This window comes from Prosopis cineraria, unplaced genomic scaffold (assembly GCF_029017545.1).
Source record: "Prosopis cineraria cultivar Desert tree isolate PC_DT_omini unplaced genomic scaffold, ASM2901754v1 PC1, whole genome shotgun sequence".
NCBI lineage: Eukaryota > Viridiplantae > Streptophyta > Magnoliopsida > Fabales > Fabaceae > Prosopis > Prosopis cineraria.
The window spans coordinates 35,722,167-35,737,199 of NW_026555332.1; the positions used below are offsets into that span (position 1 = coordinate 35,722,167).

General features: G+C 32.6%; 1 protein-coding gene across 3 annotated transcripts; it reads left to right on the top strand.

The window, feature by feature from the left end:
• Positions 1-4,658: 4,658 nt before the first annotated feature.
• On the top strand, positions 4,659-12,246 carry LOC129292423 (disease resistance protein L6-like). 3 transcript variants are annotated; one of them, XM_054929985.1, is made up of 6 exons: positions 4,659-5,034; positions 7,040-7,484; positions 7,769-7,881; positions 9,101-9,557; positions 11,661-11,771; positions 11,859-12,246. In XM_054929985.1, exons 1-5 carry the CDS (start codon positions 4,887-4,889, stop codon positions 11,743-11,745), a joined length of 1,248 nt encoding a protein of 415 aa, XP_054785960.1. In that variant the 5' UTR covers positions 4,659-4,886; the 3' UTR covers positions 11,746-11,771; positions 11,859-12,246. The 3 variants fall into 3 exon arrangements, with proteins under 3 accessions (XP_054785960.1, XP_054785953.1, XP_054785968.1); XM_054929978.1 differs by having other exon boundaries at positions 4,665-5,034; positions 7,037-7,484; XM_054929993.1 differs by having other exon boundaries at positions 4,666-5,034; positions 7,037-7,484; positions 9,107-9,557.
• Positions 12,247-15,033: the final 2,787 nt, after the last annotated feature.

The following is a 15,033-nucleotide window of genomic DNA, read 5'->3' on the forward strand; positions in this document are numbered from 1 at the left end:
AGGCAAAGTGGGGTCAAAAGTATTAGTAGAAAAATAAATATTCTTGGGAATTACAATAAGAGCTTGCTCACTCATCAAAGCCTCTTGAATCTTACTTTTCCCACACAATAATATTTTTTTTCACTATTTTCCTTCACTCCCACCATTCTATTTTTTCTTTTCTCACCTTCTCACCACTCTTTTTCCTCTCTTTTGATTGATTTTCAAGTAAAGTAATACTCTCTTTCTTTTCTCTCTCACTCATGCCACAATCAAGGAGATCTCTCCTTTGCTTGTAATCTTGAGTAATCTTTAGTTGATCTTCATAGGCTTGGATGGGCCTAAGAGGATTTAATACAACAGTCTTGCCTTTAAAAGGCACCTTGTAACAATTTCTAAAACCATCATGAGTAGCCTTACTATCAAACTGCCAAGGCCTACCTAATAACAAGTGTCCAGCAAGCATAGGGGCTACATCACATAATACATCACAAGTATAAACTCCAACAGAGAAAGTAATCAACACTTGCTTAGAAACCCTAATTTCAGCAGAATCATTCAACCATTGCAATTTGTAGGGCTTAGGGTGTGGAATTAAAGGTAAAGATAATTTATCTACAAGTAAAGTGCTAGCGACGTTAGTGCAACTACCACCATCAATTACCATGCTACACACTTTCTCTTTGATGAAGCATCTAGTGTGAAAAATATGCTCGCGTTGCTCATGTTCATCATCCTCCTTTGGTTGAATATTGAGAGCTCTTCTTGCCACCAAGATAGAGTCAACTACACCATTGCATTCAAGCTCATCATTTGATTCATGGGAGGTAGAATCATCATCAACATTATCAGCATCATCTTTATCACTTTCATGCACACTATCATAGCCACCATCATCTCTCAAGATCATAACCCTTTTATTGCTACAATCTCTCGCCATGTGGCCCACACCATGACATTTGAAACACTTAATAGGAGAAGTGTTAGATGAATAAGAAGAAGGTTTAGGGTTAGAAGTTTTACCCTCATACTTGGTCTTTATTTCTTCCTTGGCCTGGGATGTATCTTTGGCTTTGGAATCCTTCCATTTGGAAGTTGTCTTGGAGTCTTTCCAAGAGGACTTGGAACGTTTGTTCTTATTTCTCTGCTCCAACTTTATAGCCTTGTGTATGAGCTCTTCCTTGTCCACAAAAGTGTACAAGTCAAGCTTATCTCTCAACTCTGGCCTCAAGCCATCCATAATTCTTGACATTGCTTCACGTTCATTTTCTTGAATGTTTGCACGAAACTTCAAGATATTCAACTCGTGCACATACTCCTCCACTGTCATAGATCCTTGAGAAAACATTCTCAATTTTCTATTCAGCTCTGTATAGTAGTAGCTGGGGACATAAGCCTTTCTCAAGTACCTTTTAAGCTTCTCCCACGTTTTAATAGGCTTTTTCCCAAGTTGGCTTCTTTTGTACTGTAAATCTTGCCACCAATAAACAGCATAGTCAGTGAAATTCAAAGAAGCAGTTTTTACCTTCCTTGACTCAGACAAATCAAGAGTCATGAAGATTTGGTCCATCTTCATTTCCCAATCAAGGTATTTTTCTGGATTGTTGCTACCCTTGAATGAAGGATACTTTACTTTTTGGTCCGGTAAGTCAACACCACGCTTTGAGGATTTCTTTCCCTTAGGAGAAGGGGGTTCTTCATACTCCTCATCATCGCTGGGGATCTTATGCTTCTTTCCTTTAGAAGAGGAAGTCTCCGGCTCATCTTTATCCTCTTTATGGAACCTATGATCAAGTTCCAAGCGAAACTGCTGCAACTGTGTTTTGATAAGTTCTAAAACAGAGTTCATATCAATACTAGGGGATTCATCCTTGTTACTCATGTTCACAGAAGCACTAGAAACCATATAAGATAAAAATAGGTCCTCACACACACAAACTCACGTGTTTACTCTCAAGATAAAGTCACTCGTGTTTCACACAAAAAAAAAGTAATGGCTTTTTTTTTTAATGATGAAAAACACACTTGCCTTTTACCACTCACTAAGCTTGTGGATAGAATCCAATGGTGAAACCCACAAATCAAGAAACTAAGGAACAATCAAGTGAATATCTTCTAAATTAAGGAAACTAGAAAACAAGCACAAGGTGAAAAGAGGATTTTTTTTTTTTGCAATTTTGAAACAAATAGGAAAGCAAAATTTTCAAATAAAATTAAGCTTGTTAAAGGAAAAACCACACGTGAAAAATAAGAAAAAAAGAAATAAAAGTCAAAGAGTCAAATACTCAAAGACAAAAATAAAAAAAAACTAAATAAAATAAGAGAGTAGCACAAATAGCAAATAAGAGAGTAGAGAATTTGAAAAGTGCTACCAAAAATAAAAAATAAGAAAGTGATCAACGTAAAAGACTTTCTTATCACCCAAGTTGACTTTTCTCTTTAAGCAACCTCTTGGTGACTTGGAGTTCAAGAATAGCCTTTTTCTACAGTCATAACTCACAGCAATATATTTTTTTTTGTAAATTTTTTTTTTGAATTTTCGGATTTTTTTTTCTCTTTTTTTTTCTCAACACACTAACACTTTTTTTTTTGCCTTTTTTTTGCACGAATTTCTAGGTATTTTTTTTTCTTTTTTTTTTTGAGAAGGCTAATAAAATGAAAACTCACATAAGATAAAAAGTCACAAAGATGAAGAAGAGAAAAACCAAAAGATAGAAGTAGATGGGGTAGATAAGAGATGATCACAAAAAGAAATAACTCAAGATGAAAAAGAAGAAGGAAGGACAAGAATTTAAACCAAAACTAGCAACCAAAGCTCTGATGCCAATCTGATAGGGACGCGGAAGCAGAATCGTGCTAGTTTAGGGACAGAACCCTGAAACAACAAAAACACAAGAACAAAAAAAAGGGACGAAATTTATGACGGAAATAAAGAAAGGTATGAAGTAAACAATAGGATAATGATCAAGGAGAAGATCCTCTAGAGCACCTGCCTCTAGGAACCTCAACCTTCGAAGACACCACAAGAGTTGATCACGCTCTTGATCACGTCGGTTTCTCACACGGGATACCACCACAAAGCACTAAGGCTCACAAGAGTTATAAACTCTAAAATGAATAATTTCATTCAACTTCTGTGTGTTTACAATAGGGAGCATGCCTAATTTATATAGGCTCATAGAAAAATATTTCCTAAAATTAAAACCCTAATTTCCTAATACTAAAAGGAGAAATAATGATAAAATATTTAGCCACATAATTTAGGAGATGTGATCCTAAAATTATGGGATTACAAAATTTAGAAATTAATATTATAATTAATTCTAACCTTTGACTAGACTCAAAATAGAAAATCAAATCAAAGGACCATTAAAATAGGAAATAATTTAGGAGACAATCAAGGGATCATAAAGGATTTGAAATCACGCCCCCTTGACTTCTTTACTAGGGTTTCATGTCTCCTTGCATGCAAGAGGCTCAACTTGTAGTCTTCCTTGCATTGGGCTAAGGTCTGCATCTCTTGGGCTTGACTCTTCATGAGTTTGGATCTTAAATACATTATACACATATAGATGCTCTCCTTTGGACTTGAGGGGAGTGCCCCAATGCTCTCCAAGCTCTTGAACTTCTTGCACAAGACTGAACAAGGCTTGCTTCATAGCTTTGGTTCGGGCTCTTGTCATTGGACCTCCAATATGTTGCAATGGGTCTTTAGGTACGTTGGATTGGAAGTATTGGGCTCCTTCTATGTCACCATGCTCATGATTACCATCCTCAGGCTTCGTTGCCATTAATGCTATGTCACCGTGCCATGGGGCCCATCAATCTCACCGGGAAATCTCACATATGGAGGAGTGTCTAATCTTAAGCAATTACCAGCCAGCATTGTGTGTTGCCAAACCTTTGGAGACTAACAGCAGATCTTGCGAAGGGATGAGGCGTTTTAAGGTGCTCAAAGTGGAGGCGAAGCAAGTCTAGAGTGCTTAGAGTCTTCAAAATGGGAACTTTTTGTTCTCAAATTGCAATTTATCAAATGATTCTGTTGCTCTCTGTCTTTCTTACTCTCCTAAGTGGTACATTTAAATTTAAGTTTTTAATCATTTCACAACCCTCCAGTATGCATCAAAGAAATGTCACCATTTGAAATATCTTTTGTTGGATAATTGCATGCAACTTAAGCATATTCTGGAGATGCCACCAAAGTTGGAAAAATTTAGCGCCACGAATTGCATATCCTTGACAGATTCTTCTAGAAGTAAAATATTGAATCAGGTCTCTCCCGCTCCCATCTTATATTCTTTTTGTTTAGTATATTTTATTTATCATTTTCTGTAATAATATGTAATTTTCAAGCATTCTACTTTTAACTTGGGAAAAAACTTTATTTTTTTCAGGAACAAAGTTTCTTATCGTTTCTCATCTTTTTTTTTTTTTGTTGTTGCTCATTTTATTTATCATATGTTGTAATTCGTAATTTATTGCAGGCATTCTACTTCAAACCTGGGAAAAGAAACTTTATTTTCCCGGAAAGAAAAATCCCAGAATGGCTTGACAGTTATAATCAAGGAAACTCCATGTCTTTGGGTTCGTAATGAGTTCCCAACAATTTTCTATGGATTCTTGCTGAATATGGCCAGGATTTTTCTATTCAATGATAGATTCATGGTGCAAATCAATGATACCAAGTTAGATATTTCTTCTGAGTGGCGGATTTTGACAATCATGATCGATCATTATATATATGTGATTTGAAAAGCATAATTGATCACAATGCTGAACTCCCACATGCAAATAAATGGAATCAAGTGAAGGTTTCCATTGAGGGCAACGCACAGGAAATAAAAAGAATTTATTTTGGTGCTCATTCGTGGAGGCAACAAAATAATACAGAAGATCATATTAGATTCATGGATCCTAGAACATACAATGATTGCAACTCGTGGCTGAAAGTACAACAACAACCACAAGATTTGGAAGAGCTTCAAGACAACACAAATCAGGACTCAAACTCAACAAAATATGGAGAGTTAATTGAAAACACTACGCATTATGAAGGTATTATTTTTTCCTTCTTTCATTTTGTGTTACCATTGATATTCTCTCTCATATCAAAACACACCTGGATTATTATATAACAAAACAGGAATGATCGGGAACTCCTTGAAAATGAAATTTACAAGGTTAACAAAGATCACCATGACTTATTAAAGTATTGCCATAACCATATTGAACTTTCTTAAAATAGATGATTATTTTTAGGGAAAAAATAATAAAATTCCTTTAAAATATATAAATAATAATTTGATCCCTCGAAATGTCATAATTTCACTAAAGTCCCTAGGGACTTTTCTATCATTAATGAATTTATATAAATTATCAAATTATTCTTGCTAAAAATAAATGATTTATAAATTTTATTCAAATATTCACAACTTTCTTTCTTATATTCATAATAATAAAATAATAAATTACAATTTCGCATGTTAAATTCCTTATTTGCTATTGTAATGTTGCGAATATAAGAAGAAAAGTTGTAAATATTTAAACAAAATTTATGAATTATTTATTTTTAATAAGAAAGATTTTATAATTTATATAAATTCATTAATGACAGAAAAGTTTTAAAAACTTCAATAAAATTATGACATTTGAAAGATTAAATTATCATTTATATATTTTAGAGGGATTTTATTATCATTTTTCTTATTGTTATGTACTTAGCTTGTAAAATAATTCTTCTGAAATAAAAGTTATATTTAAAATTTTAATTTTTTTTATTGACATATTGTATATACATATTAAGTATATTATATTGTTTAAATAATGTCATTTGACAGTACCTTAAGTACATTCTCGCTCTGTTGTTACGCTACACACACACACGTATTAAAGAAAAAATGATTTTTTATTTCATATTTTATTGAGGGACGGACCCACTTGGCGCAAAATCAGGGGCAATGATCCACTCTCAATTTTCTGTTTTATATTATACAAATGCGCGATATTATATTTTAGGAAAATTTTAGCCACACATTTAATATTTTTATAGAGTTGGAAAAGTTATAATGAAGAACATGGAAAATATAATATTTATTGCAGAAGATTTTAAAAAAATTTATTTAGAAGGACCTAATATCAAAATATAAATTTAAAAATACTATTTTTCCTAATAATTTATCCTACATTTTTTTAAACTTGCAGCAAGTTAATGACGTCTCTCTCTTAAAAATTAATCTACAAATCTAGAGATTGAGACACTGTTATTGGAAAAAATTGAATTGAATAATTCTTTAAAAGTAAACATTTTTTAAATTATATTGATTTAATTTTTTAAAAATAAATATTCAAAAATTATATTGATTCAATTATTTAAAAGAAAATATTTTTTTAAATTATATTGTTCTAATTAAATTTAAAACTATTTTTTTCTGTGTGCATGTAAAATTGAAAACAGCACGACCTTAATTTTTTAAAGAATATTTTGTAACTTGGACAGTACCTCATGTTTATTTTATGGTGTTATTGACATATTTTATGCTAAGGTTATAATAGTTAATTACACTTACCTTAATCATTCAGCCTAATTTAATTTTTAGTCTTTTATACTAAATTTTATAAGTATTAGATCCCTCTTTTTAATTTATTGAGGTGAAGATACCTGTCTAGATGTTTTGGTAAAATTATAACATGAATATCCTAGTTCCATAACATCTTTCTAGCAACGCGTGAAATAGCTCTTCTCTGAAAACCATTTTTTCTGTATAAAAAAAAATGGAAAAAGTTGACCAGCGACGATGTTAAGGTTTACTAGTGAGATGCCATACAATTTATCTATTTCTTCAGTAAACCAAGGTGAATAATGCTAACGCGTAAGTTCCATGAATGCATGCCTGTTATTTGGTTATACACTTATACCTTGATTATAATATTTTGAAGCTTTGATATGAACATTAAGCCTCTTGCATGACATCTATAGAATGTTGCTGGTAGAATGTATACTTTTGCTGTTATTATTAGCAGCAATTAATGGCTACAATAATATCATTTTCTTTTGTAGAAGAATCGAGACATGATGTATTTCTGAGTCTTCAAGACTGCGATTCCTACTTCACGAACAAATTATATAATGCTCTATATGAGAGAAAGATTAATGCTTTCAAAGATGTTGGAAGCATTGGATTGAGAGAAGATATTTTCCCAACTGTGGTCAGAGAAGCATTTGAGGAGTCAAGGATTATAATTATCGTATTCTCTTCATTCTATGCTTATTCCATAAGGTGTATTGAAGCGCTTGCTATGATCATCAATAGCATTGCAACAAAGGGCAAATTGGTTTTCCCAATCTTCTACTATACAGACCCTTCAAAAGTAAGACATCAATCAGGAAGTTTTGGATTAGCAATGACCAAGCATGGACACAGATTAAACAATGACATAAAGATGCAAAGGTGGAAGTTTGCTTTGTCAGAAGCATCCCACATGCTTGGTTGGAGCATAACAAGAATGTATGTCTCTACTTGTTTCTTTGAAACCAAAAAAAGAGTTTTTTTTGGTGTTTGTCAGGAGATTTTCAACAAAAACACAGCTGCATAAATCACATTCTAAATTCCTTTAATTTAAGAAAGGAAAAGAAAATAATTGATTTCAAGCATTTAAGCTGCATGTAAATTATTAAATATGTCATGGTTTGAAAACAGAGTTTGCCTTTAAAGTAAAAGAAAATGAATATTGTATTCAAATTTTCACTTGTTTACTTTGCGCTTATTAATGAATGCTCGTAATTGAGTAGGTACAAGGAAGAAAATGTTATCCTACGCATCGTCGAAGTTGTTTCTCATCGCCTTCATTTAGAACAATTAACAAAATCCGTACAGTCAATTGGGAACACTATGGAACATGGAGGTATTCCCCCCCTCCCAAATCCTCTTTCTTTTTGTGTTACCATTCAGATTATTTGATTTAATGCCCCACTGGTTAAATGTATAGAACAACGACTGGTAGAGAAGAGCTCAAATGTTAATAAAATAGAGAGAGAAAGAGGGAGGGAGAGAAGAACTCGAAGGTAATACTTATCGGGATTTAAATTCAATGAAATCCAGTGTGCTAACAGAGAGCATCATGAGTCATCAGGTTTTTTTTTTTTTTTTTTTCGGGGGGGTGTTCTGCCTGTTTTCTTTGTGCTTTACTGTGGATATTTTGTTGGAATTTTTCTACTGTGGGCTTACACTGGTTGAATTTTAATCAGTTTTACAAAACGGTTTGATGTGGACCAATAAGCCTATTAAACTTAAAGTGGTTTTCCATTTAAGTTGGGATCTGAAATAATGATGGACCTGATATGAATAATATTGCGGATACCTATTTTGCTATTAATGGGCGGATACCTATTTTGATATTAATGGGGGATGACAATTTGGGACCAATGTGACAATTTAATTATAATTTCGGACCAGAAGTACTTAATAGCTAGAATTTTAAAAGATAGAACATTAATTGCAAGTTATTATATAGTTAATTGTAAATTGTGGAATATAAATACGAAATCTTTACAACTATATGTTATGCTATTCATGGCTGTTCAGCATTTAACAAAAGCAAGCTCTGGCAACAGTTTTTTTAATAACATGATTAGCTTGCAAATATTTTAAGATTTTGTTATGTTGTTAGCTGTTTTAAACTGCCGTTCAAGTCAAACAATAATACAACAAAAAATGCCCATACTGATTTTTTTTTTTCACTCCTGCAAATAAAAAGATTATTTGGGTTCACATTTTAACTGAATAGCCTAGTCAATTACATCACGTCTTTCTAGCAAGATGTGGAATAGCAATTAGATGCTAGAAAATGCATTGATTGGTAATAATAATCGTTGACTAGCTAGTAATTAGATGCCATACAATTTATTCCATTCGCTAAAGATGCATATATATATATATATATGCCTCGACTAAATTGCATGAGTGTATATACCTAGTGTTTGTTCATATACTTATATCTGGATTATAAAATTTTGAAGCTTTGATATGATAATAGGCCTGTTGCATCTATCTTTTGCTAGCTAAATGTTTACTATTACTATTAAAATTGACAATAGTGGCCATAACATCATCTTTTGCGCAAGGACCAGGACATGATGTATCGATCCTGAGTTTTGAAGAAGCCTACAGCGATTCCAACATTTTTGTTGGTGATCTATATGAAGCTTTATATGAGAGCAATATTAATGCTTTCAAAGATGTTGGGAGCTCTGAATGGAGTGAAGATTCGGGCCCAATTGCTCTTAGAGCAATTAAAGAGTCTAGGATTTCAATTATTGTATTTTCTGAATCCGATGCATATTCTGAATGGTGCCTTGATGCACTTGTTATGATCCTTGATTGTGTGAAAACAAAAGGCAAACTGGTTTTGCCCGTTTTCTACAATGTAGACCCTTCAGAAGTAAGCCATCAAACCGTAATTTTTGGATTAGCAATGGCCGAGCTTGAAGACAAGTTACAGGATAACATGGAAAAGGTGGAGAAGTGGAGGTTGGCTTTGTCTGAAGCAGCTCACAGGCTTGGTTGGAGCTTAGAAAAAGGGTATGTTTCTTTACTTCTTCGAAATCAGAACATGGTTTCTTAGGTGTATGTTATCAGTTTTAAAATAAAAACATAACAACATAAATGTTCACCTCACCAGCGTACTGCAATAGCAGAGGTTGTGATAAGTAAGATGGTGACAAGAAAAGTAACATTGTCGTGAAGATTTAATTCCGAAACCTACTTAAGTATCAACTGTTTGAGCAGTACAAATAGCAAGAGTGGAAGAAAAATCTGAAATAAACTTATATTAAACTTAAATGTTAGTTGTTATTAATTTTAGGGAAAACACAATCATTGGTTCTTTTAGTTTCATCAAGTTTTGCTTTTACTTCTTATAGTTTCTTTTTTTAGTATTTTCATTCTCTATAGTTTCAATAAAATTAGGTGACGTTTGTTTTTTAAATTCCTAATAATGTTAAATTATATGAACTATAAAGAATGAAAACAAATTATAGGAACTAAAATTAAAAACCAACAAAACTATAAGGACACATGATTAGGTTATCCCTTAATTTTAAGACTTGAGAAACAAAATATGATCAATTTCATTAAGCATCTCTCAAAATTATAGATGCTATCTAATTGCTTTAAGCCTCTTCTTTCGCAAGATTCATTAGTTAGCTTAATAAAAGAGAAAACCTAGCTAATTTGATTATACGAGGATAAAGCATGAATAACACCATTACCAAATTTTTTCTATCTACAGACTATTAGAAAACCAAATCAGTCCAAATGGATAGCTAATCAGCAATAAAGTTTGAAGATCACAAATGGATAAATACAATTACCATTAAATAGCCAAAGAGGACTGGAAACATTCACTAATTCATAAATAAAGCTCCAAAAATCCTAGAACAACAGTTTAGCTACACATAATCTATGTTTTAGCACAAATAATTAAACTACCAAAAACAGCCCAACATCATTATATATAATGGATGCAAATGGTGGAGAAATGATAGAGAAGCCTAGCTAGAAACCAACATCTGTCTTGAATCTTCATTCTAAACTGCCTTAACTCCAAGTTCATTCCATGGATGGCCCCTTGTGCCTCCCAAGCTCTAGAATGTCAAAAATAATATCTAAAAAACTTAAATATATACTCCTCTCTGACCCAAATTATAAAAAAAAAACTTTAAAAGTATATTTAATTTCCTTGTCTCAACAAATAAAATAATTTAACAAAAACAATATTTCATTAACAATGCTTTTTTAATATTACCCTTCAACTTCAAGTAAAAAAAATAAAATGATTATTTATTTAAAATTATAGTAAATGAAAATTATTTTTATTTTTAAAAAGTAAGCTAATAAAATATTATTATTAAATTTTATTGACATATTTAATCTTATTTAAAATTGTCTTTCTGCATGGTGCTCTAACAAAAAATCACAAAAACAATATGCATTTCAATAAATATGACATGGCTAGGCCTAGTTTTCCCTGCCCACATGTTGATGCTTCCGCCTGTGGGCCTAGGCTCGGCTTTCTTGGCCTAGGCGTGGATGTGTTTCAGTCTTGTCTTATCAACATTTTCCTCAGTTCTTCAACCATGACTTGGCGTCTTTTGCTTCTGTTCCATTTTCTATTGCTTCCCAGGCATGCCAACGTGCTTGAATGACTTAATTCTTCAACCCAAAACATCTATAAAAGAAAGTGAAATCTATAAGCTATTGGATAAAAGTAAAAATATGCACAACTACACAATGATGTATACCATCAAAAACAATGCACATTTTCCTATCTTGAGTGCCCAAAATATGTACAGGTGTATCAACAATATTATAAAATTCAAGGAAAATGCGTTGAAAAGGTAAGAACTTTCTAGAGTTAAACAATAAACTACTTCCTTAACTCATTTTATTGAAGAAAGACAAGAAAACGAAAACGAAAAAGGAAGAAATGACTTTGAGGCTTTGAGCATTTAAGTTGGATGTAAATTGTGTTGTTTTACTTTTTGTGGGCACACCTTCCTTTCAAATATGTCAAGGTTTGATAACATACAGGTTATCTTAAAGTAAATGAAAAGGAATACTGTATTCAAATTTTGAGTTGTTTACTTTGTACGCGCTTATCAATGGATACTTGTAATTGAGCAGGGAAGAAATTGATGTTATCCCAAACATTGTTGAAGAAGTTTCTAATCACCTTCGCTTTGAACATTTAACAAGATCGGAAGAGTAGTCAACTGAAATCATTGTGTTATCGAGGTATTATTTATATTTATTAATAAATATTTATTTGATATGTTTATATTCTTTGATGAAGAATCTCTTTGGGTTCAATTATATGTATAGTGGAGCAAGCACATCATGGAAAGGGACAGTGTGCGTCTTCCTAATGATGGTCAATCGCAAGGCAAGAACAAAGGCAAGTTTCATGAGAACGGTTTGGATAAGACCAACAAAAGGAAAGATGGTCAGTCTTCGATGGTCCTAAACCGCATATCAGGAAAGGTATAACCTGTTGGGTTTGTAATGCCGATTGTCACCGAAACTGTCATGATGTATGATGAGGAGATGGCCATATGTGTAACAGATCGAACAGCGGAAGCAAGAAACCGAGAGAAAAGTATTTGAGAGATAAAACTGAACTGCTTTATTACTTCGAAGAAGTAACGTACATGCACAGAGGCTGTATGACAAATAAATAACTAATTACAAATTATAATCCATAGTTATCAAAGTCTTGAGTTGACTATATAAGTTTAATATTTTTACATTTTTAATTTATAAAATTATATCAACTCACTCATAAATTTGGACTAAATACAAATTCGGTTAAACTCATAAGTTTACCTTCGAGTTTACCATTTTTACATTTCCAACTTACAAAGTCGTGTTAACTAATTCATAAACTTAGACTAGATGTAAGTTTAGTTAAACTTGTTAAGCTCATTAATTTTTTTTAGTTGAGCGAGTTAAGTATCTATTATGAAAAATTCAATTCATAAAAGTTATAAGAATTGGTTTAAAAAAAACTTAAAATGCAAAAACTAATATTAATAAAAAAGAAAATAAAAATACCAAAAATAAATTTTCCTATTTTAAAATTTGTATGTCTTGTATATGATAATTTATCAATGTAGACGGGTGTAATTTCAATGATTTATATTTTTAATATATTTAAATTAAATTACAATTATATTTTAATGACTATTTACTAATAAAGGTAAACTTTTATGAATTTACAATCCGAATTTATGATACGAGTTTATATTCCTATCACGAGTTTACTTAAACTTACAAATTTAACAACTTTACTATTATCTGTTATGCTAACTTAATACATGACACGTGGATAACTTCTCGAAATAGCCTTTGGATGCTAAGAATATGGATGAGCAATAAGGATTATGGGTTAATGGATGGTATATAAGGGTGCATGAGTAGCAATCCCAAGAACAAATTACATAGTACATAAAAACAAATAAATAAAAGGATAATGTCCCTGTGTTTAGCTGTAATTGTAAACGTCACTACATATAGCTAATAATTAGAGGAATTGAATAGAGTTCATTTTATTATCAATAAATTAATCTTTATTTGATATGGTTATATTAATTCCTTGATCAAGCATCTCTCCTATGGTTCATAATACAGTGGATCAAGTACATCATGGGAAGGGTTTTTGATAGGGACGCGGAAGCAGAATCGTGCTAGTTTAGGGACAGAACCCTGAAACAACAAAAACACAAGAACAAAAAAAAAAGGGACGAAATTTATGACGGAAATAAAGAAAGGTATGAAGTAAACAATAGGATAATGATCAAGGAGAAGATCCTCTAGAGCACCTGCCTCTAGGAACCTCAACCTTCGAAGACACCACAAGAGTTGATCACGCTCTTGATCACGTCGGTTTCTCACACGGGATACCACCACAAAGCACTAAGGCTCACAAGAGTTATAAACTCTAAAATGAATAATTTCATTCAACTTTTGTCTCTCTTACAATAAGGAGCATGCCTAATTTATATAGGCTTATAGAAAAATATTTCCTAAAATTAAAACCCTAATTTCCTAATACTAAAAGGAGAAATAATGATAAAATATTTAGCCACATAATTTAGGAGATGTGATCCTAAAATTATGGGATTACAAAATTTAGAAATTAATATTATAATTAATTCTAACCTTTGACTAGACTCAAAATAGAAAATCAAATCAAAGGACCATTAAAATAGGAAATAATTTAGGAGACAATCAAGGGATCATAAAGGATTTGAAATCACGCCACTCTTGACTTCTTTACTAGGGTTTCATGTCTCCTTGCATGCAAGAGGCTCAACTTGTAGTCTTCCTTGCATTGGGCTAAGGTCTGCATCTCTTGGGCTTGACTCTTCATGAGTTTGGATTTTAAATACATTATACACATATAGATGCTCTCCTTTGGACTTGAGGGGAGTGCCCCAATGCTCTCCAAGCTCTTGAACTTCTTGCACAAGACTAAACAAGGCTTGCTTCATAGCTTTGGTTCGGGCTCTTATCATTGGACCTCCAATATGTTGCAATGGGTCTTTAGGTACGTTGGATTGGAAGTATTGGGCTCCTTCTATGTCACCATGCTCATGATTACCATCCTCAGGCTTCGTTGCCATTAATGTTATGTCACCTGTGCCATGGGGCCCATCATTCCCTCCCAGTTGGAAAGGATTCGTCCTCGAATCTGCAGAATCATATAAAGATAAATCAGAAACATTAAATGTGGCACTAACATTGCCATAAGAGCTAGGCAAATCAATCTTGTAAGCATTATCATTAATTCTTTCCAAAACTTGAACAGGTCCATCTCCTCGAGCTTGAAGTTTGGACTTCCTTTGATTAGGAAATCTCTCTTTCCTTAAATATAACCAAACCCAATCTCCAGGCTCAAAGATCACACGTCTCCTGCCTTTATTAGCTTGCTTGGCATATTGCTCATTCTTTCGCTCTATATTTGCTTTAACCTTAGCATGTAAGTCCTGCACAAACTTAGCTTTTTCCTTGCCATCAGTGTTAGCATGCTCAGAGAAAGGCAAAGGTAAAATATCAATAGGAGATAATGGATTGAAACCATAAACAATTTCAAATGGAGAATAAGAAGTAGAAGAATGAACAGCCCTGTTGTAAGCAAATTCAATATGAGGTAAACAATTCACCCAATTCTTCAAATTCTTCTGAATTATTGCTCTTAATAATGTAGTCATAGTTCTGTTAACTACCTCAATTTGACCATCAGTTTGTGGATGGGCAGTAGTGGAAAAAAGTAACTTAGTCCCTAATTTATGCCATAGGGTATGCCAGAAATGACTAAGAAACTTCACATCTCTGTCACTCACAATAGTCTTAGGTAAACCATGCAAATGAACAATCTCTTTAAAGAATAAGTCAGCAATGTTAACAGCATCATTAGTCTTAGCACAAGCAATAAAGTGTGCCATCTTAGAGAACCTATCAACAACAACAAATATGGAATCTTTGCCTGCAGAAGATT